Source organism: Mustela putorius, unplaced genomic scaffold (genome assembly GCF_011764305.1).
Source record: "Mustela putorius furo isolate JIRA1106 unplaced genomic scaffold, ASM1176430v1.1 tig00000145_pilon_pilon_pilon, whole genome shotgun sequence".
NCBI lineage: Eukaryota > Metazoa > Chordata > Mammalia > Carnivora > Mustelidae > Mustela > Mustela putorius.
In genome coordinates this window covers 32003304-32031098 of record NW_025421294.1, presented here as the reverse complement: position 1 = coordinate 32031098, position 27795 = coordinate 32003304, and the positions used below count along the sequence as shown (strand labels likewise).

The 27795-nt window shown below is 39.7% G+C and overlaps 1 protein-coding gene and 1 long non-coding RNA gene across 2 annotated transcripts in view; one reads left to right on the top strand and one right to left on the bottom strand.

The window, feature by feature from the left end:
* FBN2 (fibrillin 2) overlaps positions 1-27795 on the bottom strand; it is a 254931-nt gene that overhangs the window by 12925 nt on the left and 214211 nt on the right. The window contains exons 46-59 of the mRNA XM_004737427.3: positions 25899-26015; positions 23918-24046; positions 23364-23483; positions 20365-20490; positions 17913-18065; positions 17067-17132; positions 16661-16786; positions 15958-16077; positions 14866-14988; positions 14027-14158; positions 5559-5684; positions 3793-3999; positions 2565-2690; positions 689-811 (exon numbers count right to left, since the gene is read on the bottom strand). Coding sequence (XP_004737484.1) covers positions 689-811; positions 2565-2690; positions 3793-3999; positions 5559-5684; positions 14027-14158; positions 14866-14988; positions 15958-16077; positions 16661-16786; positions 17067-17132; positions 17913-18065; positions 20365-20490; positions 23364-23483; positions 23918-24046; positions 25899-26015 — 1794 coding nt within the window. The remainder of the gene's footprint in view (positions 1-688; positions 812-2564; positions 2691-3792; positions 4000-5558; positions 5685-14026; positions 14159-14865; positions 14989-15957; positions 16078-16660; positions 16787-17066; positions 17133-17912; positions 18066-20364; positions 20491-23363; positions 23484-23917; positions 24047-25898; positions 26016-27795) is intronic.
* Positions 1547-27795, top strand: LOC123390791. The gene is made up of 2 exons (XR_006605380.1): positions 1547-1869; positions 27609-27795. It is a non-coding gene; the product is annotated as an uncharacterized LOC123390791 (long non-coding RNA).

Below are 27795 nucleotides of genomic sequence, written 5' to 3'. Positions count from 1 at the left end.
CATGCACTGTCTGCACTCATAACATGCAAAATTAAACTGACTCATAGCGGTTCACTAAGATCTAAGTGAACAGTACTGCTTGCTATAATAATAATTATTATTATTATTTGGTATTCCTTGGAAATGAAACTACATCTTCTTAAAAATAACTTGTATTTCAAACATTTAGCTAGACAGGAATTTCCTCAATCCATTCATTCCATACAGGAGAGGTTTATGATAAAACCAAATGCATGAGTTTTGCGCGGGAGCTATCATCACTGTCTAGTTTGAGAATTACTTTTAATACTACCTGTGCAAAAAAATGAAATTCACCCATTCATTTTCAATCTTCTGCAGTCAAGTAATAAAGACAGATGAGAAGAAATAAAATCTTAGATAAGCAGCAAAGGAAATCTTATTTGTTTCAATCTCTTCCCTCCCTAACATTTTTTTGTTTTATATAAGTTTATTTAATTGTCATTTTGTGTGGTCTGTTAGAGAAGAAGGAAACAGCTGTGATTTGCGCTTTAATTCTCCCTGCCTCCTACCATGTGTCCTCTGGTCGAATTTTCTGTTGAGTCATCAAGTGGTCACCAGGAAGATGTTCCTTAATGAAGGCCATGCAGCCGGAAAAGCTCCCTAGCTGACTTTGGATGTGCAAGGAGGGAGACAAGAGGGTCAGGAATGGTGAAGATGCATCCCTCACCTTTGCAGGTCTTTCCGTCCTCTTGCAGGACGTAGCCCCGAGGACAGGAGCATTGATAACTCCCTTCTGTGTTTTTGCAGATGAAGTTGCATGGTTTCGGGGACTGGGAACATTCATCAAGATCTAAATGAAAGTGAGGTCAAGATTACAGTTTTTAGTTTCAAGCAACCACTGGCTTCTTTCCTCCCTCCATGTTCCTACTTTATCTTTTCCCTTTTGGCTTCAACTTAAAATGGAAAAACCGCCAGGGGAAAATGATGCACAGCAGTTATCTTGAAAGTAACATACAGATTTACTTTGTAGATCAATCTATGATTCCTGGATACATGTAACATCCAGGGGCAAAAAACCCCACTGCATTCTTTAGCCTTATGTACTCTGGTTTACCACAAGGATCATTTTCTTTTTTTTTTTTTTTAAAGATTTATTTATTTATTTGACAGAGAGAGAGAGAGATCACAAGTAGGCAGAGAGGCAGGCAGAGAGAGAGGAAGGGAAGCAGGCTCCCTGCTGAGCAGAGAGCCCGATGTGGGACTCGATCCCAGGACCCTGAGATCATGACCTGAGCCGAAGGCAGCGGCTTAACCCACTGAGCCACCCAGGCACCCCAAGGATCATTTTCTTAAGAGCTTCTTCTTACATATGAATCTGGAAGATATCCTCTTATAACTGTGAACTGACATGCCGAGCACCGTGGGGTCCCACAGGCTTGCTGCCCCTAAGTCAGGCCCTTGCTGCTCCTGGCCCGGCAGCTCCACTGCACACACACATGGTCAGGAGGGTCTCTTGCCCTCTGTCTTCTGTCTGGTCCTTACTTCATTCCGCTCACCCTGCAAGATGGCTCAGGCTCCAAGTCACTGGATCAGAGGTCACGGCACCTTTCTAAGCAGCCCTTGGTGCATAGCTTTCTCCTTACAGCATTCAGTAACGTCTCCCTCTTTTCTTTTAGCCCACAGATAGCAGAGCCCCAGCACATAGCACGGTGCCTTGTAGATTCTACACACTCTGCTCACATCCCGAGTCAAAATAACCGTCCCAAATCATCCTCCCTTGCATTCTCTGCAAGGACTGATGGACAGCAAACAATCTCCATTTCCTCGTGAAGGACACTGATGGACGCCCCCAGCACACCAGAAGCTCGTGATGCTAGCCTGTTCTCAAGGACTCTCATGCCTAGCCAAGTGAGTCAAATGCTTACAAAGGGCCAGTTTGGGTTTTCTGAACCTTTTCATGCCAGGTGAGTTTGTTATTAAAATAGGTACTTTAATGGACTATCATGCAAGTTGATTAATATGGAGGAGAAGAGACTTCTTTTTCTTCAGTGAAAACTAAGTCAAATGCTTTGGAAAGACCCTTTAGAAGCAAGCTCCCCACCCCTTGCCCTCAACTGGTACAGAATAGTGTGGGTGTGAGAAGTTAAATTAGAAAAAAATTGTGAAAAATGTAGAAGGATTCTGTCCTGACACTGCTTTGCAACTGCAAATTTTACAGGAGGCTTCATTCGTATATTTTATGAAAAACCCAGCAATGAGGAACAAGCACAAAAGCGCTCTCCCTACATAGACTCACACACAGGCTCACCGTCAGGAGCCCTCTTCTTTCATCAAGAGACTGACAAATGAAGGTGCACTTCTAATTTTAAATTAAAATATAAATCGGTGAAGCAGATTTTGTAGTTTTACACTCCGTGACTGAACACTTCCTGATGAACTGAACAGTTCTGTGTCGCAGTTTACTGGGCAAGGACAATTACTATGATACCAGGAACCACATACCTGAAAGGAACTGCATAAGGAACATTGCGGCCCTCCATGGTAACCTACCGCACTGCCAGCAGTGGCTCTAGGAAATAGCAGTTGGCCACCCCCAGACGTACCTACACACGAGGTGCTGCTGAGGTCTGTCGTGTAGCCGACCTTGCAGAAGCATCGGAATGAGCCCATGGTATTGATGCACTGACCATTGGCACAGAGGTTTGGCATCACCTTACATTCATCAATATCTGTGTGTGGGGAAAAAAAATAAACACACACACACACACACACACACACACACGTTATTATACATGCAAGGACATGCAAGGATGAAACTGGGAGACTCACACCTAAGAGAAACGAAGGGACTGACATGAAATAACTAGCAAATAGCATTCACAACAGCGCTCGGGTACCTCATCACTTCAGCAACATGGACGGGAAGAAAGAATATTCGGGAGGGATTGGAAGAGGTCTATAAATGAGGCTCTGTTGAGAGCCCAGCTTCAGTCTACTCATTTTGCACTCTAAGTATGAACTGTTTTGGCGTGGCGTAGAAAGCTGTCTCTCTGAAGTCCAATTAATCTGGGATTTGTGGTGATTTCCCACTCCTGGACTTCATATCCACACTTGGATTAGACTCTCAAGAAAGGGTTTCATGAGCAGAGTGACTGGGCCCAGGGCCAACAGCCTGTACAGTTGTAGGAGAAAATGCTATCTTTTCAGGACCGTCTCTCAGGTGGTTGTTTAAAAAAAAAAAAAAAAAAAAAAAAAAGGAAACAAAGGGGAATAACGGGTCAGAGGCTAGAATTATCTCCAAAGTTAGAGACTTTAGGTATAAACTTCAATGAGGAGTAGTCTCAGGGAGAAAAAAAGCAAAAACAAAAAACAACAAAAACAACTGGAAACCACTAACAGATTATGAGGCTTGGTTTGTAAATACGTTGCAAACAGACTGTATCCTTGTATCCTTGTATCCAGACTGTATCCACTCAAATAAGCAACACTTATTTAAATAAAGCAAGTAGAATTTGGGGGTTACAGACATGGCCTTTGGGGTCAGGCAGATGTGTTCCACTTCTGGGTCCATCCCTTAGAAAACATGTGATCTCAAGAAAATTACTTACTATTACCTAAGCTTCAGGCTTCTGTTTCCTAGTAAGTTCTGCTCTTAGATTCATTATGAAGATTACTTCCTTTGAAGTCTCTTAATTATTAGCAAAAAGCATATACAAACACACATGCATACAAATATTTTAGGCATTTTATCGATGCTTCACTTTTCCTTCCAATGAATCAATTACTGTTAACTGCATCGACAATGTGCGGGACCTTCCCTCAGCTCCTCACCTCTTCCGTCGGTGGTGTATCCTGGGCCGTGAGGACAGATCTTTTTGTACTGGGCCGTTCCAGGAAGCGGGCAAAGCTCACACTGGTGACCCCAGCCTCGCCCCCCATCACAGCAGCACTCGGACTTCGTGACAAGGTTGCGGCTGCTGGACGCCATCTGGCACATGGTCTGCAGCACCTCAGCGAAGCAGAGTCCCTGTCGGTTGTCTGAAATCACATGTGGGGAGTGAGCGTCAGTGACACGGAACACCCACCCTCCTCTTCAAACACAAGGTCAGCCAGTGTTTTTCTTCCTGGCACAAACTTTCTCAAAGATAAGTACTGTTCTCTGTGAACAGCTGCCCTGCTTCGGATGGCTTCACGATTACAGAGTTGCTGGAGAAGGAGTCCACAGTGTGTTCTTTTACTATAGTTTATTAAATCTGATAAAAAGTGATAATATGCTTAGGGAATCGATTTATTTTTCTTCAACCCATCAGCAACTAACTGATAGTAAACTACCATTCCTGTAGAACACAAACAAAAGAAAAATGAAATGAAATTATTTCCTTTATTTCTTTTTAAAGATTTTATTTGGGGGAGAGAGAGAGAGCATGATTATAAGCAGGGGGAGCAACGGGCAGAGGGAGAAGCAGGCTCCCTGCTGAGCAGGGAGCCTAATGCAGGACTGGCTCCCAGGACCCTGTGATCATGACATGAGCCAAAGGTAGATGCTTAACTGACTGAGCCACCAAGGCATCCCAAATTATTTCCCTTTAAATAAGCAAATGAGTATCAGGATTTGTTTTTGAAAAGTAAATCCTGGATGATGTTACAATCTTGGTACATTTTCAATCCAATCTCGTCTTTTCTACATCTAAAAGAGTATTCAAACATTTGGAATAAGCAGATTTTTTTTTTAGTATAAATAAAGGAATTTCTCTTATGTAAATAGGCAAATAAATCTTTAATATGGTTTAATGAGCCATCCTAGTGAAACCTTAATAATAGAAAGAGAGCAGTACATTGCAGTAGGTAGGCTATCTTTCCTATTGCCAGAAAGATTGGTGGGTAGAGTAAGGGTCTGGATTGACGACATCAGTAAACAAAATTTATTTTCTTGACTAACAATTTCCTAGGATTCAGTGCAGTGACATCATTCGGAAAAATAGCTGATATAGCTGAAACATGCTGTTTTTCCATCAGATCAAGTGATGAGTGCTCATTTTGCCTTACGTTTTCCTACTCCATACTTTTACACCTGCTCATAATTAGGTGAAATGGTTTATAATGTATGCATTTTAGCAATTAAAATACAACATAAGTCCGAAATTTATATTCTCCACAGGAAAATATTTTGTAAAACATTTTTTCTGCATCATAAAATAAAAACTGACCTTCACTGCGTTTTTGAAGTGTGGCATTTGCTTTAATATTACTAATGCAGCAAAGCTTACCTCACATAGCAAATATTTTCTTTTGGAATTAAATCATCTCCTGATGTAAGTTTTACTAAAGTCACATTTTCCATAAAGCTTAATTAATCTTAATTTTGGAAAGACTTTATTTAAGATGGCTATTTACATTATGCATAGATGTGCATACAACGCACATGCACAGAAATACATCATTTTGATAGATGTGTACCTTTAAGAAGAAGTATATGGATTACTCAGATTGGGGGATTTTTTTTAGCAGGCAAGAATATGTACATAGAGCTCTTCTGTGATGACATCATAAAACAGATGTTTTATTTACCAGGTAAAATACACTCAGTTGTCACTTACCAAGGCATTCGGTGCCTGAGGAACTTGACTGAAATCCTTCATTACACTCACATCTGTAGCTCCCGATAGTGTTAACACAGCGCCCATTTTCACAAATTCCTGGCTTGGTCCTGCATTCATTTTCATCTTTGGGAAAACAAATAGGGTGAATAATGAGATTATAAAATTACTATTTTCAAATTATCCTCGAGGGGCGCCTGGGTGGCTCAGTTGGTTAAGCAACTGCCTTCGGCTCAGGTCACGGTCCCGGAGTCCCGGGATAGAGTCCCGCATCAGGCTCCCAGCTCCATGGGGAGTCTGCTTCTCTCTCTGACCTTCTCGCCTCTCATGCTCTCTCACTGTCTCTCTCTCAAATAAATAAATAAAAATCTTTAAAACAAAACAAAACAAAACAAACAAAAAAAATCAAATTATCCTCGAGTGGATTATCTTTTATTTAAAACTTCCTCACCAAAATACTAATATGATGGGATAAAAAGCCAATCCTATATGAATATAGGTTTATTTTTAACTTCTTCCTTCTAGGGGATTCTTTCTTAACAAAGTGTTTTCCTTTTTCCCTCTCTACTTCTTGCTGGAAAGGGATGGTGTTTGATGAAAATTGGCCTCCATAAGCCCTAGACTTGCCCTGTGATACCAGACTAGGTGGAAAAGAACTATGGGGAAGAGGGTGCCAGGACACCCTGTGACAGGAGAGAGAGGCTGGGAGCAGAGCAGTGGGAGGTGTTAGGGATGGGTAGAGAGTAGGGCTAAAGCCACACAGGCAGGGATGAAGGTTAAGCTTCCAGACTAGCTTTGAGTGAAGTCACAGGAGCAGTGTGATGTATGAGAGCCACTAGTGAGGGAAGAAATTTAGGTAGTAATGCTCTTTTGGTTGGTGATAAATTAGAGCAAAACTTCTTTATTAAAATCTCTTTTGTCCTTACTGTATTTGATATTCTGTAAAATTCTGCTTGGGGCTTTTTTTTTTTTTTTTGAAGCTCTGTTATTATGAACATAAAGGAGCTCATGATAATGAGATTTTTTGATAAACTGCTTTCATCTTTATACTTAATTTTTAATCTTTAATTTGTTGATGTTTATTTTGCTTGTGCTTTCTTTTTATCAGTATTTGCCCTCAGTGTTTTTTTCTATCCCTTTATTGTCGATCTATGTCACCTTTTGACTTGGTACCTTTCTTAGAAAAAGCACCAAAGTGGATTTAAAGGAGTTTTAAAAAGTACGTCCACCTTTTGAATAGCAGTTTATTCTTCTCTTTTGTACTGCTGATGTGTTCGGATTCTTACCTGTCATTTTATTTTGTTTTATATCTACCATGCTCTTGCCCTCCCTTCCTCAGGATTTCTTACAATAGTCTAGCTTTCTATGCCTTCCTCTTGTCTCCATCTCATGTCTGGAAATTATAATCTTTCTGTCCTTTCAGTGATAACCATAAAAAGCTTCAATACGTATTTGTAATGAATACTTTCCTATCAGTTTTAACAAGAACCAGTTTCACACGTCTCTGGCATGAGTTCCTTCTGCTCTCTCCCGGTGCCACCTGCCACACCGCTGTGATCTAGAAATTTTGCTCTGTTAGGTATTTTCTTTAATGTGCCATCCATATTTTTGTAAACCAAATCATGAGGTTTCCTGGTTCCTTGGCTTACCATTGCTTATGCATAGTACTCCATCCTTTTGGATTAATAAAACAAAATATTGGAGTATATAGTTTGGTAATCCTTTCACAGATGGTATGTGGGTGGTAAATACTCTAGAATACCATTCTGATAATGTCTTTTTTATTTTCTTACTAGACTGAGTATAGAATTTCAGTTCAAAATTATTTTTCCTTAGAATCTTAGGAAAAATATTGTTTCCTTTTACCCAGTGTTACTGTTCATTTGCAGGAAATATGACTTTTCTCTCTGAAAGTTTAAGGGTTTTCACTTTGCCCTTGGCATCCTAAAATTCACCACGTTGTGTCTTGGTGAAATTTTCCTTCCCTTTTAGAAAAAAAATTTATTATGGGAATATTAAAGTATATACAAAAATACTGAACTAAGTTACGGATTTAAAAAATGGTGGGTGTCTGTTATCTCTAGAATCTGAGGGTTCGAAGTCTGCCTTCTTGATCTAATGCTATCCCTGATGTTGTTCATCTTTATTTTGATTGTATTTTCATAGTCTGAATTATTTTAAGAAGGGCTCTTGTTGGACATTCTGAAGGAGTTGCTCCATGTCTGATGATGTATAACTTGAAAGACTGCTAATATGTCTCATAATTTTAGATTACGTTTTCTCTGCTACCATTGGCATGAGAGATAGTGTGAGAACCTGAAGAAAGTGTCTTGATCTTCTTCCTACCTGGTAGGCATTTTCCTTTTCTGCCTAGTTGCCTAAAGCCAACAGAAGTATCTTCTGGTAACCTTTTTCTTTTCTTTTTTCTGTTGTTGACATTTGTAATTTCACTAGGGCATATCTTGGTGTGATGTTGCACCACCTATGAAATTCTGATTTCTAACATTCCGTGTTTCATCATTTGAAAATTTCTCAATCACATCATGTCTGCCAGCAAGAGACCGTGGTATTGTTCACCGCTCTTGTCTTTGTGCACTTAGCTCTGTCTATGCAGCATGACAAACCCACGAACAGAACAGGTGTCACTTTAACTCATGATTCAAATCTCTAATGGGAACTAATACTCCCTTGACAACCTTACTGTATTTCTTCATATATCCACCATACTCCCACCTTGTACAGTGACTACCGCACACGGAGACAAGAACTCCTCCATCTCTCCACTACCAACCATCTGTGTGGCCCTCACTTTCCACCTCTTGTCTTTTTCAACAGTTAAAGATTTTCTGTTTTTTTCTCAAAGGTCAGTCTTTGCACTTGTACTCTGGATTGCCTTCCAAGAGTTCACAGTTCTCCCTTTTTAATGAGTTATTCTCTCAACACACATTTTCTTGTAACTTCCATCTTTAAAAAACTATCTCTTTTAATAACGTCATATACCACTAAATCTAGCACCTCATCTGTGTTCCCCTTCAGGACACATTTCTTTTTCCTTTTTCCCGCTCAGCACTCTGATTCCATTTTTGTTCTTATTTCCAGATTTATTGAGGGATAATGTTAAAGGATTTTTCTCTTGAGTGATTTAGTGCACCTATTACCTCACATATTTGCCCTTTTTCTGTGTGAAAATATTTAAGTTCTGTTCTCTTAGCAAATTTCAGTTACATAGTACAGTGTTATCAGCTATAGTTGCCACATCACACATTAGATCCTTAGATCTTATTCATCTTATACAGGTAAGTTTGTATACTTTCACCAGCCTCTCCCTTTCTCCCCCATCCCCCACTATCCCCAGAAGCCCCTGGCAAATATTTTTCTCCATTATTTCTGTAAGTTCAATGTGTTTATTTTTATCTTTTTAGATTCCACATATAAGTGATACCATGTATTTTTCTGGCTTATTTCACTTTGCATATTACCCTTTGGGTTCATTCATATGTTCTCACAAATGACAGGATTCCCTGAATCCTCTGTGTGTGTGTGTGTGTGTGTGTGTGTGTGTGTGTGTGTTTTCTTGTCCATTCATACACACTTAGGATGTTTCCATACCTTGGCTATTGCCAATAATGCTACAGTGGAGTTCATTATTAAGATAATGCTTTTCTCCTTTGGGTATATACCCAGAAGTGGGAATGCTGGGTTATATGGTGGTTCTATATTTAATTTCTTGAGGAAACCCAAAATCCATACCTAGTGGCCTTAGCAGTTTACATTCCCGCCAACAGTACATACCAAGTTTCTTGGTAATTTAGGACGTCACTGTGGCTCTGAGTAAAGTTCTTAGCATGTCAACTATTTTCCCTCTTCACACTCAGTGTGGAACTAGGCTTCTACAGAAACATTTAATGTTTCTCTCATTCACGTGCGCTCCCAATCTTCTACTCAAAGGCTGCTGGATGAACTCTTAACTTGGGGCAGTTACTTTAAAAGGTATCTGTATTCTGTTAAAGTCTAAGGAAGAATATGTCACTGAGCCTTTTCAGTGTTTTTGATTGAGATTTTATAATATTTGAAAGATATTCTTCAGAGACCATATTTGGACCATTCCTCATTTAAATAAATAACACTCTTCCCTCCTCAGCTGTATTTCTAAATCTTCAGGAGATGGAGTGAGGGAACGTTTTTTAAAAAAATTCCATTATCTTAAAAGCAAAGCCTTCCTTCCCCTCACTGATCTATCAAACTTCATTTTTTTTTATAAATTTTTTTTAAGATTTTTTAATTTATTTGACAGACAGATCACAAGTAGGCAGAGAGGCAGGCAGAGAGAGAGAGGAGGAGGCTCCCTGCCGAGCAGAGAGCCCGATGCGGGACTCGATCCCAGGACCCTGGGATCATGACCTGAGCCGAAGGCAGAGGCTTTAACCACTGAGCCACCCAGGCGCCCCTCAAACTTCATTTTGAAATAAATCTTATTCATATCAAAATGAATAACCAATAGTATTGTCAACATTTTCATTAAAATTTAATGATCTGGGCAAAAATTTTCTATTTATTAGGTTTTCCTATTCATTTATTTATTTAAAAAATTTACTTAAAAATAATTACTGGGCATAGTATATTGCAGAATCAAATTTCATCTGTTGTATCTGATAAGGGATAACTATTCAAAATATATAATATTTTATTATATAAAAATAAATAAATTTTTATTTATAATAATAATTTGGCTGTTTATAATGGAATTTCTAACTATAAAAACATGTCTGTATGAAATGGAACTTTGCCACAAAGAGTTTTCTGATGATCAAAGAAAGCTCTACAGAAGGTTCCGCTACCGGCATCGTGTCATGAAAGCCCGAGTATCAGAAATGTTTTAGAATCTGTATCTTCTGTAGCATCTTTTAACAATGAAGAAATTCAAAATGTATAATGCTGCCCTACGTCTTTTCTTTGAAAAACCAAGCACATGGGGTCATAAATATTAGAGCTAAAACCCTTCTCCTCTACCTCCTCCCACGCAAATCATGTAGTTTCTCACTCCACAGAGGAGGAACTGAGGGAAAGAGAATTTAGCCTCTTTCAAGTTACCCAGCTCATTTATGGCACATCTAGGACCAGAAAACTGGGTTCCTGATGTGGTCCCAGTGCCTGTTCCCTTGCTCCCAGGAAATTCACAGGTAATTGTAGTGACTGTATAAAGTAAAATTTCGTTGGTTATAAAAATAAAAATTTTCCAGGTATTAAAAAAACATTTCTAAGTATTGTAGCCAGATGAAATTCAAACACACATATACACTCAAAGCATTTAGAAAAAAATTAAAGAGAAGGAAACGAAATGGATCTCATGTACTCTAGGAAGGAAGGATGGTTAACGTTATCTTTCATACAGTCCCCTTGTACCCTACCATTACAAGCATGTTAGCATCTGAGCCACGTGAGACTCTGAGAAACATATGGGAGTTTGTAAACATGGCTCAGGAGTCTGGTGTATCTTCTAGGTTTTCAGATTGTGGGAGAACAGTGTTTCTGAAGGAACCACTGCATAACTGTACCTCTGGTGTCATCTATTTTTAACTTTAATAAGTAGTGTATATAGAATGAAATACCTAAGAGATTAAGAGAAACCGTGAAATCAATCCCATCAGTTGTTGCAGACATTTAAAAATTAATTTTATACTACACATGTAATTCACAAATTCCACTGTTTTGTAAAAAATTAAAACCGACAGATAAGTTTGAATTCGCTTTAGAGTAGTACCCTCTAATCCTAGTATCTTCCCTCAGGGTAATTCCTTCTGTGAAGTGGGGTTTATCTTCTGCAAAAATTTAAAAATTTTTCCTGTGTATTCACTTGCTTACATACATACCTCCAAAAAACATAGCATTATAATTTTCTTTAAAATATGACATATTATGTATTGTTTTGTAAGTAGACATTTAGAGTTCTACTTCCGTATATACACATGTACATACTCCCCTGATCCTGTTGTGTGACATCTAACAGTATCGAAATGCCATGTTTATTTCACTGTCTTCCTGTGATGGGCATTTGGGTTGTTTTCTAGTCCTTTTTGTTGTTGTTGTTGTTACTATGAAAAAAGTTGGAGTGAATATCCTTGTATCTCTCCTCCTGTGTTAGATTCACTTTTTCAAATCGCTTTTTTGAGATGTAATTTACTTGCTATAAAATCTGCATATCTTTTTTTTAATTAATTTTTTATTTTTTATAAACATATATTTTTATAAGTGACTCTTAAAATCTGCATATCTTAAGTGCACAAGTCAGTGATTTTTAGTAAGTTACAGAGTTGTGCAGTCATCACCACAATCCACTTTTAGAAATTTCCATCTCCCAGATGCTTGCAAATGACCTATCAAATAAAGGGCTAGTATCCAAAATCTATAAAGAACTTATCAAACTCAACACTGAAAGAACAAAGAATCCAATCAAGAAATGGGCAGAAGACACGAACAGACATTTCTGCAAAGAAGACATCCAGATGGCCAACAGACACATGAAAAAGTGCTCCACATCGCTTGGTATCACGGAAATACAAATCAAAACCACAGTGAGATAACACCTCACACCAGTCAGAATGACTAAACTTAACCAGTCAGGAAACAACAGGTGTTGGAGAGGATGTGGAGAAAGGGGAACCCTCCTACACTGTTGGTGGGAATGCAAGGTGGTGCAGCCACTCTGGGAAACAGTATGGAGGTTCCTCAGAAAGTTGAAAATAGAGCTACTCTATGACCCAGCGATCGCATTACTGGGTATTTATCCTAAAGATACAAATGTAGTGATATGAAGGGGCACAGGCACCTGAATGTTTATAGCAGCAATGTCCACAATAGCCAAACTATGGAAAGAACCTAGATGTCCATCAACAGATGAATGGATAAAGAACATGTGGTATATATACACAATGGAATACTATTGCAGCCATCAAAAACCCCACAAAATCTTGCCATTTGCAATGACATGGATGGAACTAGAGGGTATTATGCTAAGTGAAATAAGTCAATCAGAGAAAGACAATTATGTAATCTCTCTGATATGAGGAATTTGAGAGGCAGGGTCGGGGGTAATGGGCGGGATGGAGGGAAGAAATGAAACAAGATGGGATCAGGAGGGAGACAAACCAAGAGAGACTCTTAATCTTGCAAAATAAACTGACAGTTCCTGGCGGGTGGTGGGTTTGGGATAGGGTGGCTGGGTTATGGACATTGGGGAGGGTATGTGCTATGGTGAGTGCTGTGAACTGTGTAAGACTGATGGCTCACAGACCTGTACCCCTGAAGCAAATAATACATTCTATGTTAATTAAAAAAAAAAAAAAAGAGCCCACAAATAGCATTATAAAAAAAAAAAGTTTCCAGCTCCCAAAGAGGTCCCTGGTGTCCTTTTGTAGCTACTCTCCAGTTGTGGCTTCTAGTACCAAGTATCACTGATAGGTTAATTTTTCAGAAATCTTATTTTGTGATCTTTTTCTCCAAAATAAGACATTTTTCACTATCTTCATATGTCCCTCCATATACCCCCACAATTTTCAAGGGATTGGAGGCTAGGATCCTAACAGAAGATTCTTAATTCAAGATGGGGGAGGGTTGCCTCAGTGGCTCATTGGTTAAGCTGCTGCCTTCGGCTCAGGTCATGATCTTGGGGTCCTGGGATTGAGCCCCGCATTGGGCTCTCTGCTCAGCAGGGAGCCTGTTTCCTCCTCTCTCTCTGCCTGCCTCTCTGACTGCTTGTGATCTCTCTCTGTCAAATAAATAAATAAAATCTTTAAAAAAAAAAAAAGTCAGTCTACTAAAAAAAAAAAGAAAGATGGGGGAATGATCTCTTCTCAAGGAGGAAGAAAACTGGATTGCACCTTCCCCAAGGTGCCAGCACTTTGGGGAAACAAATGCTGAGATAAATGGGCCAGGCGGCCATGGCCACGGCCATTGTACGTTTTAGAGGAGACTGTGACATGTACCACAAAACCAAACATTTTAGATTCCCAAAGCCAGCCTCACCTCCTCCACTTACACATGAATTAACTGAGGTCCAAGTATGTTACAAACAATACGGCCAAGTCACAGACCTACCCAACCTGTGACGATGTCTGGAGATGATCTGCCTCTTCCTCTCCTCACTGATGGGAGGATACAAAATAAGAACACCCACTCCTCTATTTCGCTACACAAGCAGAATTGTTTCAAGGAGTTGTCCTACACTTCTCCATTAAGTGTTTTAAATTTACAGGACATAGAAGGATGAAAGCAAGGACAGGCCTCACTGGCACTGAATGATCCAAACCACATTCTACAGGCGCGGCCCCCAAAATGAAGAATTCTAGCTACAGAACAGCCTTGAAAGAGCTAGAAAAAGAATTGGCCTGAAGTGAGGATGGTTCTTGCATAGTATGGTCAGTCTCGAGGCAGGCATATTGAGTAAGGAGACACCGCGCCGTGCAGCTTACCCACACAGCCCTCTCCGTCTGGCCGTCGTGTCATGCCAGGTGGGCAGATGCACATGAAGGTGCCGATCAGGTTCTTGCACATCATGCCTCTAGACTCACAGTCATGGAGCCCTTCAGCACATTCATCCAGATCTAGAAAATATTTGCAATGAAAAACAAAACTCTTAGGAGCAGTCTACTGTTTTGGATTTTGGTCTAGTTTTGGGTTCCTGGCTCTTAAAATGCTACTGTGTGATAGAGAAAGGAGGAGCCAAGTCTCTTCCAACTCTTAGCTATATTCTAGATTTATGAAAGCTTCGGCATTGGTCCTAATGACAGGAAGTTCAGGAAAGAACTGAATGGGACATCATCAGAGAGGGAGAAAAACCATGAGAGACTCTGAATTGTAAGAAACAAACAGGGTTGCTGGAGGGGAGGTGGGTGGGGGGATGGGGTAACTGGGAGATGGGATTAAGGAGGGCACAAGATGTGATGAGCATTGGGTGTTATGTGCAACTGATTAATCACTGAACTCTACAGCTGAAACTAATGATGTTCTACATGTTGGCTAACTGAATTTAAATAAATAATACAGTAAAAAGAGTAGTTCAGGAAAGGCAATCTTTGCTTTAGTAAGAGCCCAAGAGTGTGACAATGGTGGGCTCTTCAATCTGTTTTATCTTTGACTTGCTGGGGTAGACCATCCAGTGTCTTGTTATCTAGTGTGGGAATCTACCAGCAAAATGTCATATACATGTCTATAAACTCTAGAAGAAGATAGTAAAGAACTATAAGATCATTAAAATACATTTCCAGTGTGGCAAATGTAGTGTTAACTATTCTCTTTCCCGCTACCTTACCTTTGCACATCTTCTGGTCTTCCCTGAGGGCGTAGCCAATCGGGCATGTGCATTCATAGGACCCAAAGGTGTTCATGCAGCGGAAAGCACACAGCAGTGGGTTCTGGGCACACTCATTGATATCTGATCAAGGAAACAGGCAGGCATGTCCTGAGCCTACAGTTGTAATTGTTTACATGATACTGGTCATAGAGAAAGCAGTAAGATAACAGAACTCCCAACACTGGTATAGAGAAGTGGTAACCTACGAACTCATCCTCTAACAAGTAGCAACTATAAACTAAAAACAAAAACAAAAACAGAAACAACTACCTGAAGTAGTTCCTAGTGATGAGCTGAAACTCAGCAAACAAACAAGACATAAATTCCTAGTTTTTTTCTTTGTTTATTTTTATTTTTTCTGAAATTACCCTGTGGATGGCCATAGTTCTGGCAGGAGCAGCACCTGGCAGGTATATCTTCAGTAGAAACTTCCTGAGCTTCTATCCAGAGCAATCAGGAAGGGATCTAGGGGCAACCCAGGCTGCTCAAGAGTGATGGGGAGCCCCAGATAGGAGAGGGCTAAAGATAAAGACACACTTTTTTTTTTTGGCATAAAGTCCTATGTTGCTAACTTAACCATGCATGTATGGGGCAAAATCAAAGAAGCTAGCCACACTGGGGCTTAAAAAAGAAACTGAAATCTGAACCACTAACTTCCGTAAGCCTAACACTCTGCTTTTATGTTCACCGAGGTTAACTGCCTGCTAAAACAAAAGCATCAACATTCTTCAAAGTAATACAACTGATTCCAAAGATATCACTCACAACATCCATGGTATAATCCCAAATTCTCTAACCTGCTGAGGAGCCAAGAAAATGGAATGCCAACTTCAAGTGAAAAATACCACCAGAGATGCCAACTCTGAGGTGACCAAGATGCTGCCAGACAAGGGCTTTAAAGTAGCAACTAGAACTATGCTCACCAGGGTAAAGGAAAAGATATTTGTGATGAACATAATCATCAGTAGAATATCAAAGCCACAGAAGTAAAAGCTGAGACAATGAGAAACGCTTTCTATAGAAATAATAATTAAGAAAAGTATCACTCGCCTTCACAATTCATCATAGGCCCTGGCTCAAAGCCTTCATTGCAGTTGCATTCAAAACTCCCAATAACATTGGTGCATGTACCATTCCCACATGGATTGCCAATGGAACATTCATCAGTATCTGAGAAGAGAAAGTGCCAAACAATTTGCGGAGTTTTAGTTTAATATGAGCATATGTTATGTGCAACTGATTAATCACCGAACTCTACAGCTGAATCTAAACTAACCTGGCCTGCACACATTTCCGGGATCTCTACAGGGCACACCCAACTCTGCACCCTCCTTGGTCTTGGATGGCTGGCTGGCCTTAATTCAGTGCAGAGGAGCCCTGGGGATCAGGTGTGTCAAGCTCCGAGTCCCCAGACAGCCACCCCTAAAAGTCACAAACCCATAGTGGGGTGTCATCTTCTGCTACAAGAGCAGGTGTGGAAAGCCATAAGGTAAAATGGAGCTCTTTCCCATTACTGGTTTTGGCAACTATAAAGCTCTAGGCACGTCAGAGTTTGTATATTTGGTTGAAGGCACAGGTTGGGCAACTCTCTCCATATTCACATAAACCAGATCTACTGGAAAATGTAAGGCGGGAGAAGAAAAAGCAGTTACTAGCTACTGATACTGGCTCTGTAAATCCTTCCACCACTCAGGGGTGCCTAGAATATGAGAATTAGAACTTTCCAAGTGTGTAATGTGGAGTCAGCACTCACCCACACAGCGTACTCCAGTATAATCCAGGTTGTAACCCATTGGGCATTCACAGCGAAAAGACCCATCTGTATTGATACACTGACCATTTGAACAAATGCCTGGGCTCTCAAGGCATTCGTTGACATCTAAAATAAAGAATTATCCATAAATTTCCTCAATATAAAAAGATACATCAAAACCCTGTGTATCTGTTAACAGATATTTGAAATTTATAAAACATATAAACATTTCTTTTATCAGATACTTACATTTTGTATACAATGTAGCCTGATAAATATAATGCACAATATATAATACTGTATGTATACATTAAAATATACAGTATGTTATATAGTAAAATGATTTATAGAATAAATGTACAATTTATATAAAAATATTATAGGAATAAAATACATCAAACCACACCTTCACGAGTATCATGAAGACTTGGAACTGTTCCGTGGCCATAAGGACACAAGTCCTGGAAAGCAACTATAGAGAAGAACACAAATTCCCCATTATTGAAGAGTCTCAGCTATCGGAGAACTTCAGAAATGATTAATGGTATACTTGAAATCCTACTTATTCTTCATGTACAAAACTGCTTTTAACAAGAGCCTTATTTTATTGTTATGATTTATTTCAAAAGCAACAGTGAGACTACTTAGAGCAGGTCACCTAGGCTTGCCCAGTGCCTCCCAGGGTGTTGCCTACCAAGGGCTGTTTCTATATGTTTGCTCCTTTAATGCCCAGCAGCCAGAGCCCCCTCTGCCCAGGACACAGGGGAGCGACGTCGACCTAGAGACCAAGCTAGTTCTGAGCCTGCTGGGAAGCACCCTACACCTAGGCTGCAGGAACACAAGACGTGGGAGGCTCTTGGTCTCATCCCATAAATGGCCCTTGTGCTGACTCAGCTCCTCGCCATTTTATGTAAGATTCTGAGAGCTGCAGCCTAGGATCCGATCCCCACGTGGGATCCATGCAGCAGTTGGGAATATATCTCCTGCCCTGCACATCTCAAATTAATTCCACTGAAAGCAAGCACTGCTAACCTCAGGCAGGGGGCAAAAGGGGAATGAAGTAATGGGAACTCTAGCTGTGACCACACATGCTGAATACACAAGTGGAGATGGGGTCCCTCAGACAGGGGTGCGCAGGGAACTTTATAGTTTAGACATGAGGGACGAATTTCGTCTTCAAAATATCCATCAGTTACATACAGTTAAGGTGGCTGACAGTCATTCCCAAACCGCACAAAGTGGTAGTTCTCACCTTCGTCATCTTTGGGGCACAGCTCACAGGGGTCCCCCCAGCCCTCTCCCGGCATTTTACTACAGCAGCATTTGGCCTTGGTGGTGTTGAAAGCTTTGGGTACAGAGCACTTTCCATTTTCAAAGTTTGTGAAGCAGAAACTCTGGCGGGTATCTAGTCAAGAAAGCAAACATCACAGGCCTCCTTATGGGTCAGTAAGAAGAGTACTCTGTGTGTAACTGTTTCTGACGGAAGGTTTCTCATGGGATGAACACATGGTGCAGATCAGATTAGCAACTGAAAGGTCTGGAAAACCTCCATGGCTGATTTCACATGCCAACTTACACTGACCTGTCTATAAAATCTGGTGTAATTATTTAAAATGTTTAAAATGTTTTTATTATGTCTCTAGGAAAACTGAGAAGTGATGCTCAGCAGTAAGATTATTTCCCTGTCTCTTCTTCTACTGTTACATAATCACCTAACAAAAATATTCTACATAACTTTCAGTAAATCCATTCACATTAAAAGCAACTCATATATCGGTGTCCAGAAAAAAATCTATACCAACAACAAATGGAACTGTGAGGCAATAATAATAATAAGTGAATAAAATAGTAATTTTTCAATATGATGTTAGAAAATGTGGAAACAGGCTCAGATTTCCATACCACCTTTGAAAATTGCCAATATGACATGGTGGTCAAAGCAGTCCAACCCTCTATACTCCATCGTATAATATACTCAGTCTCTCTAGATTTAAAGCAATGTTTCTCCTCTCTCCTTTAGCATATAAATGCATAAAAGTAAAAAAAAATGATTTGTCTACTATGTGTTAGGTTCAGATAGCATAAGTAAAGTCAAATTTAATTTACTTCCATTTTGTGTGTGTGTGTGTGTGTGTGTGTGTGTATGTCTTATACAGCTTTATTTCACAGGTATCGAAAAGCTTGGGGTGGGCAGCTGGACAGGCAATGAATAAACATCTGATAGTGAGAATTTATTGAGCCCCACTTGTGCTCGGTGCTTGGCACTATGGACAGTGCTGAGAAGGGTATTAAAATAACAACTGTAGTTAAAAGAGGTTACTAGATGCCAAGCACTATGCATGAGCCTGAAGAAATGGTCCTGTAGAAATGCTGTAAGCATTGCCCAGAAAGCAGAAAGTGATGAAAAATAACAGAGCAATGAATGCTGACCGTTTTTAATCCCTTCATTGTGGATTTATTGGTCTTAGATTTTATGACCTGGGAAAATTAATTTTATTGGTATTCTCTGTTAATATTTTTCCTTTTACTTATAGCATATTGTTTGTACACAGTAAGACAAGATAACAGTTTGCAAATAGGATGTTAAAAAGCATAGAGAACTTAATTTGATTTCCGTTGAGATTTATTACCTTGAAAAAAGAGGCATAGGAAAGAAATTCAAGAACTTCATTGTACAAGAACTTCATTGAATGAGACTGAGAGCTAAGATGTTAGAATATAAATAAGTCGATTAATATGTAATCTGGTTATAAACATTATGATGCTTATCTATGTTCATCTCTATTAAGGATAGATAATTTCTGCTTGAGAACTATGCCTACAAATTAAAAATACAGTATAAGCATTGTTCTATCTTTTCACAAATATGTATAAATGTTGTTCCTACTATTTAAAATAATACTTCACTTATAGAGTCTGAGCTGCGGCTCTGATGGGCCATCGAATTAAACTCCCATCACAAGACAAAAATGATCTTCCTATCCAGGGGCACCTGGGTGGTTCAGCGGGTTAAGCCTCTGCCTTTGGCTCAGGTCATGGTCTCAGGGTCCTGGGATCGAGCCCAGCGTGGGGCTCTCTGCTTGGCAGGGAGCCTGCTTCCCCCTCCCCCCACTCCACCTGTCTCTCTGCCTACTTGTGATCTCTATCAAATAAATAAATAAAAATCTTAAAAAAAACCAACAATCTTTCTATCCATTCATAACTGTAACACTCAATATCATTACTCAGTATATATAGTGTGGGCTTCTAAGTTAGCTTTCTAGAAGCCTGAATTTAAAAGTTATGTTGGTATGTATATATATATATATATATATATATATATATATATATATATATGACTTTGTATATTTCATTAAAAATGTATAAATTTGCCAATATCCCATAATTCAAATCTTAGGCGTAATTCACAAGAGTTAAAACTTAAAATCATGTGTCCAAAGAGGAAAGCAAAGGAGTTTTAGGTTATTTTTCAGATTTAAGATAAAGATTTTTGACCAAAAAAAGAAAATGTGGAAACATATCCAAAAACTCAAAATACCTTAGAAGTGTCCAGTGCACACAGTTTTGAGACCTAATTTTTTAAACCTAGACATATTTGCCATAGACATGTACTTTGTAGTGACCTACACTTCCATGAGGGTTTACTGTCTAGCTATGATGTTCCTAAGAGCAAATGATGACAGAGAAGTCATTCCAAAGCTTACCAAAGCATCTGCGTCCATTATCAGACAGTACAAAGCCAGGTGGGCAGATGCACTGGAAGCCCCCAGGAGTATTGGTGCAGGAACCAAAGAGACAGATGTTGGGATCTTCATCACATTCATTTATATCTGGACAAGAGCAGGAGAATGTATTAATTTAAGTAAATCAATATACTGTTCAGTCTTTGAAAATAAACAATTTGTCCATCCTACCACTATTTGCTAGCCACTGATTATTTAATATGAAACGAGAGTATATAATGTGTAGGTATAACTTGTTCTTTAAAAGGAAACTATTATCTCTTCAGAATTCAAAGATTATATCCAGTTTCAATCAACCACATAGCCCAGACGCCCAAGAGAACTCCACCTCCCTGCACCTGATCCCTAGGGCTGTGTATAAGTCCACCTTCTTATCCCACGTGACCAGTTCAGTATCCTAGTCACGGGGTGTCATGGCCGCAACAGGTCTCCTTCTCTGATGATCCTCTCTGGCCATCCAGTTTAAGATCACCTTTATTCCTCCTGTACTCTAGATGCAGGCAGCATGTGCCCTGTCACTTCCACCTCTTCTGGGCTTTCAAACTCAACTTCCCCAGCCACCAGGATTACCGTAAATCTTCTAATAGACTGCCATGTCTCCCTCTTGTGCCCTCACACTGCCACCAGGCTGTCTACTTGAAAATCTGTGCCCATGGAACCAAGGGGACTCAGACATGGTTTGAGAATTTCATCATTCCCATGGTACCCTGGAAAGGGTCCCTCAAGTATATATGGATTCCTTACCAGTTATATTTGCCCCCCCCCCATCGGAAGTCCTTATTTAGGGAGTTATCATCCGGAGTGAGGAAATGTTACACAGTTCTGGCCACATTGGAATGCCAGCTCCACAAGGACAGGATACACCTGTCCGGGTCACTGCTGCCTGCTCAGACTAGCACGGGGTCAGGCACATACTACATTCTCTGTTTATATTTGTAGAATTTTAGTGAATCATACCATGCCCTTTCTTTAAAAAAAACAAAAACCAAAAACCGAATCTTGCCCTGTTCCACACTGCCTGCAGGACTGAGTTCAGTCTTCTGCGCCCACTCACTGCCCCTTCCCACACCCCGGGTGCCTGTGTTTTCCAGGCACCTCTCTTCTGTTCCTTTCTCTGATTAGTCAATTCCTGTCCAACATTTAGAAGCCACCTCAAAAGTCACCAGTCCTTTGGGATGAGCTTCCTTGACTTGCCATTCTTTTAACCACTGTCCTCACAGCCCTAGCTTGTGCTCTTACATCTGTCATACTGAATGGCAAGGATGTCTTTATAAGGCAGCTTTACCTATTACAAAATAGGTCTTTTCTTTTCTGGTTCCCTAAAGGTATGAGTGTATCTTTTTACATTCCCAGCACCTAAAAGGTGCCAATCATTCAATGTAGCACACACTGAAAGATGTAATGAATTTGTGTGTGTGTACATGTGTGATATGTGTATGTTTGTGTAAGTGTGTGTAAGAATCATTTCATCTGGGTAAAATTGGTAGAAAAGATTCTAGGCTAAAGAAAGTAAGTCTTACAATGAAGTTAAGATCATTTTTTCAGAGATGCAAAATAGGAGTGTTGCTAATGATGGATGAGGAAAAAAAATTTATGCAGTTGAATAAAAGGTTACTGAATCACAAATTTTTTTTTTCATGAAGAGAAAAGGTAGGTGAGCTTTTCTGATACAGAGAAATACATGTTTTCTTTTTCCTTCTAATTGCTGACACATTGTTATTGTCATTGTCCCATAAAGGATGGAATATAGGGCTAAAGAAGAACTGAGATTAAATATGGAATAAAGAAAATTTTAAAAAGGAAAGATCTGGGGCGCCTGAGCCTCTGCCTTCGGCTCAGGTCATGATCTCATGGTCCTGGGATCGAGCCCCGCATTGGGCTCTCTGCTCAGCAGGGAGCCTGCTTCCTCCTCTCTCTCTGCCTGCCTCTCTGCCTACCTGTGATCTCTGTCTGTCAAATAAATAAATAAAATCTTTAAAAAAAAAAGGAAAGATATTTTAGTTTTCAAGAAAGTTATTAAGATGCTTCTAGTCTTTACTATGTTTTAAGGATTAAAAACACCAGATAGTTTTACAATGCACCCAGTATGCAGATCAAGAAAGGGAAAAGATATAAAAACTGAACTGGAATGACTTGGGGTATCCAGTATATGAAATCACATGGTCTGAAAAATAATTAAATTTAATGGAGTAAACTGTCTCCTTCAGTTCTGAGTCCCTGGAAAGTGAATAGTAGGACTACACAATTTTTTTTAAATTGGATAAATCAAAGGCAAAAAACCCCTCAGTAATCATTTCATGTTAGAAGAACCACACTAGGATGGTGCTTCTGAATTTCAACAAGACTGTAAAAAATAATTTGTATAAAAGTGAAATTAAGTAACTGTAAAAAGGTCCGCCTTCATCATGTTCACCAGGCAATTCTGGGATCAACTTTTGATGTGGTTACAGTATTCTTGTATGCTGGAGGAGTTTCAGCAGAAAAACATCTGTCACGACAAATGGATTAATATTTTCTGTTTTGACATGAGGCCTTCCCAAGGAAAAAAATGTCTCAACAGCATGGTCAAGATTTTCTGCTCCACATTTCTAGGACTCTAGACACCTTTAATAGCTGTTTTAAAATTGGTTGCCAAAGATTACAATTTTTGTAGACTCTCTTTCAATTCAGTAGAAAGTCTCTTGTTGACATTTGGAAAAAAGATTAAGAGTGCACTGAAAATTCTTTGACTGGTGTAACATTTCTGTTAATGAAAAACCCCATGTTCCTAAATGCTTTGTTCCCACCATTCTACCTTCAAATCGATTCTGATGGTTCAGTGAAGCAGCTGTAGGTAGCGCTATGTTTAATTCCGTGGGTGAGCCTGCAGGCTGTGGTTTGCATTTACTGTCCTGCTATAGGGTCTGGCTTGGGTCTCAGACTGAATATTTCGTGGAGCCCAGAACAAGTGTTAACCTTACCGATGCAGTTTTCGCTTTTCACTTCGTACCCCGGGGGACAGATGCATCTGAAGGACCCCTCCAAATTCTGACAGGTACCAGGAGAACAAGAGCCAGGGAGAGCGACACACTCATTAGTATCTTTAAAGAGAAACAAGACAAAAAAATGACTTAACTATGAGGTCCTTGTTGCCAAATGATGTTAATGTGAATTCAACTTGGTCTCTCTGATCTGTTGGGTCACTATGGACAACATGCCCTAAGATACTCTTCTGTCATCTTGCATATTACTCATTTGGCAAGAGGCTGGTTTTCCTGGGTTGTTTCGTTTCCTTTTATGGTGTCATGGATATCCCCAAGCTCTCTTCCAATGAAAACATTTCAGACAAGCCATTCCCAATTGCTGGTAATATTCCTTACACCCAAATTTCCCATGGTATCTTATATTGGTCAAATAATCAGATGATCGAATGAAATGTTAGAGGGTTTCCAAGTGTGTACTGGCGGAGAGTGGGGTGGAAAGTCACATCATTATTTAACACAACACAAAGACTGTTTACTTGGTAGATAGTTACCGATACAGTTCTTGCCATCTGGAGTCAGTTCATAACCTTCATTACATAAACACTTGAAGGAGCCAATTTCATTGAAACACCGTCCATTTCTGCACACCTGACCAAAAAAGGAGCTGCATTCATCTATATCTGTAAGCAAACGGGAATAAGCTTTTCAGAAAGAACTCTTACACATATATTATTACATGTTCCAATGTAAAAACATATTGACTGCCACACGTTTTCAAATACACTTCACTGCAATCCTCATCAACACAGAGAAAAACAGCTCCCAGTGGAAGCAGTATGTGACTAATACAGTCACGGAGATCCCTACTATATTTCAACCCCCAAGTTTTGATATTAATAGAACTCAAATTTATAGCCAGATAAAAACTGAAGGTTTATGGTGAAGTTCTCTGTTCTTTTCAAATGAAGACTATTTCTTTCCTTGGAGACCAGACGGTATACACACTTAACCTGATGGCCCAGTTTGCAGATGACTGTACGTGGAGATAAGCTGACACTATTCAAAGCACAGATAATAGAGCATATTAAATATAGAAAAATCAATTATATTAAATATACTCTAGAACTGCTAACATGTATTTTGCTGACAAAGTAAAGAACTTGAAAGAAAAAAAATCTTAAGTTTCAGCAAAACTTAGGGCTGACTACATTGGAGTAATTACTCAATTAATTATTATAGGTTTCTGAAGGCTGTGTTTAGATCAGAGCCATTATTGGTGTCTTTAGTTCTCCCTGGTTGTACAAAGGGTCTGAGAAATTATTGGTAAGAAGGTGGTAGTTGAAAAAAAATGTCGTTAGCTCTAAATTTTTTCACAGTAGCAGAATTTGGGAAAAAAATACAAACAGGGGTGCTTGGGTGGCTCAGCTGGTTAAGCGTCTGACTTTTGATTTCAGCTGAGGTCATGGTCTCAGGGTCCCAAGATCGAGCCCTCCATTGGACCTCATGCTCAGCACAGAGTCTGCTTGAACACTCTCTCCGTCTGCCCTCCCCCAACTCAGATGCACATGTGTCTGTGCATGAGCTCTCTCAAATACATACATACATACATACATACATACATACAAAAACAGAAAAGAAAAGCCAAAACTGAGAGGAGCCTGTGCTGGCATACATCAGAGGCTGGAGGTGGTGTGAGCAGCACTGGTCTGGAATGGTTGACAGGCAGTGTTGCTGTCACATACCTTACGGGACCATGTGAATGAAGGAATGTCCACCATGAAACACCAGCACAGTGCCTTGTGTATGGTAAACAGACATGTGCTCAGCATCTGTTCGTGCTTCCTCCTACCATGCTCTCCACTGACTTAAGGAAACTCCCCTACTCATTATTAATTCTTGTTTTAATCATTGTTGCTTAGGGGCACACAATAAAATTCTGTACCATGCATAGCAGACACTTCCACTTTCCTGTGAAAATTTACTGTTGTTCAAAATTGAAATCAAATAGGTTTCTGAGGGCTAATGTGGAGACGTAGCCCCAATTCCCCCTCTCTGTGGGAAAAGGAATCCCTCGTTTCAAAGGCTGACAGAAAATGAAGTTTAAAGACGCAACATGTTTTTAAGTTGGACACTCTGTCAGTATTTGCATATAAAACAAGAATAACTTATAGGAAATAACTTGCAATAGCACTGAAACAATGACAGGTCTATATCTGATCCCATTGAAGGGGTAGAAACCACCCTAAACCATAGAGCAATCCCAGTAGATTTTCTATTATCTGCATGTCACCCCTCCCCCACACTGACCAAATGACTGACTGACAGAAGTACTCGACACAGCAGACTGTCTTGTGATTACTTAAACCAGTACTACAGCTTTAGTTAACTGGAAATTAGTCAATGTTATTACATATCTTTTATCACCTATTTGTGTTTTAATAATAAAACATCTGATTTACTCTTTGGATTTATTCCTTATTTCAGTATACTGTGCCAACAGCAAACGGTAGCCACAGAGGACAGAGTACTTACCCAGGCAATCGTTATTATGAGTGAGTTCAAACCCTGGGTAGCAGAGACAGTTGTAGGATCCAACCGTGTTTTTACAAGTTCCATTCCCACATGGATGTCGCTCACACTCATCAACATCTACAAAGAAATAGTGGCTCCAAGGAATTCAATTTTTAAGCAGCAATACAGAGCTGGTTACACATTTACATTTTTTTAAAAAAATACTGACTCACTTAGATTTTCCTCATTTAATACTTAGGAACCCGTGTTCATTTTAGGGAAATGAGTATGCTAAGCCAGCATTCCCTTAATGCAGATGCTTTAATGAATGGGTTTGCTTGTCAACTGTAAGGAAACCAATTGTTTGAAACACTAAACAATTTGTTCTATTCAATCATTATCAACACCACTCCCTCAGAAATTTACACACCCTAATCTGATCAGTATAATAAAGGTAGATTTCAGTTTCCTGAATTTTATGAATTAATAGAATCCAAATAAGAAGTCCACTAGAACTCAGTATTATTATAAGCCTTTAAAAAATGGAATTAAAAATATATTTAGAAAGGTCATCCTCATATAAGAAAACAGATTCCCTAGACAATGAATTCTAGGCTCTTGGAACTCTTCTGTGCAAAAAAGGGTACTGTTCCTTAGAAAGAAAGCTTTGTTTAAGAGAGGTTATTGGGGCACCTAGGTTCTCATTGCCTTCAGCCACCTTCAGCTCAGGTCATGATCTCAGGGGCCTGGGATCCGTGGCATGGGGTTCTCTCCTCAGCGGGGAGCCTGCTCCCACCCCCATCCCTCCACCCACAGCCTGCCTCTCTGCCTACCTGTGATCTCTTTCAAATAAATCTTTTTAAAAAAGAGATTACAAGGAGTCTCACTGACTTTTTTTTTTTTTTTTTGAGTCTCACTGACTTTTATCATAAATTAATTATTAGGATTGAGGGCATGTTTTCTCCATATGAATTTCTGAATCAAACCTCAAATATTTTTTAGCAAAAATCATGTTCTCTCTCTCACAGAGTACAGCCAAGAGAAGCACCATGAGCAAGCATTCTCAGAAAGTTCAAGCAAAGAGTGCTAGATCCTCCATTTGTCTGTTGTACAAGCATCCCCTGGAGAGTTTTCCCCACTGCCACAGCTGAAGTCTTACAAGGACAGCAGATGGTGTCTTGAGGTATGGATGGGTCATAAAGGAAACCTAGTCCTGTAGTACTGAAATCTGATTTACCATTCATACAGGTAATATCTTCAACTTCAAAATAGCAGATGCACGAGTTCAGCTTTTTCTAAACCGAGAAGGTGCTAATTATAAATAGCCAAGTTTTAAATTTAATTTTCCTCTTTCAAGTGCAGTGCATGGAGAACTCTTTTGCCTGAGATACAGCCTGTTGTTGACATCAGATTGAAGGATTTACGCTGAGTTCCCAGATTGGGCTGCAAGGTGGCCAGCCCATCCACCTTTCAAATCTCCTCATGTGTCGGCTCAGCAAGTACTTACTGAACACTATTACTGCTCAGCTAACCATTACACAAGCTACTGGAACATTTTAGAGTTCTGTTACATTTGCTTCTAAACATGCTTTTAAGAGTTAAAACACAAAAGCAGCCAGTAAGTCCCATGTATTCAGTGATTTGGTAGAAAAGCATATAAACGTACATATGTGTGTGACAGTATTTCAATACTGTTGCTCTTACTACTCTTACTCCCTTATATTCTTGCAGCTGGAAATGTTTTCTGAGCAGGAACAGAGAAGGGTAAAGGATAGCTGGTGACTGTGGTGATTTCCACAGAACCCTGAGTGTCCCAGAGTGCTTGAGAAGCGTGTGAAGGCACCTGAGCAAAAAGGTTGTGAACAGTGAACCAAAGAACATACTGTGGTGTGTCCCTGCTCACAAATTTTCCATTGAA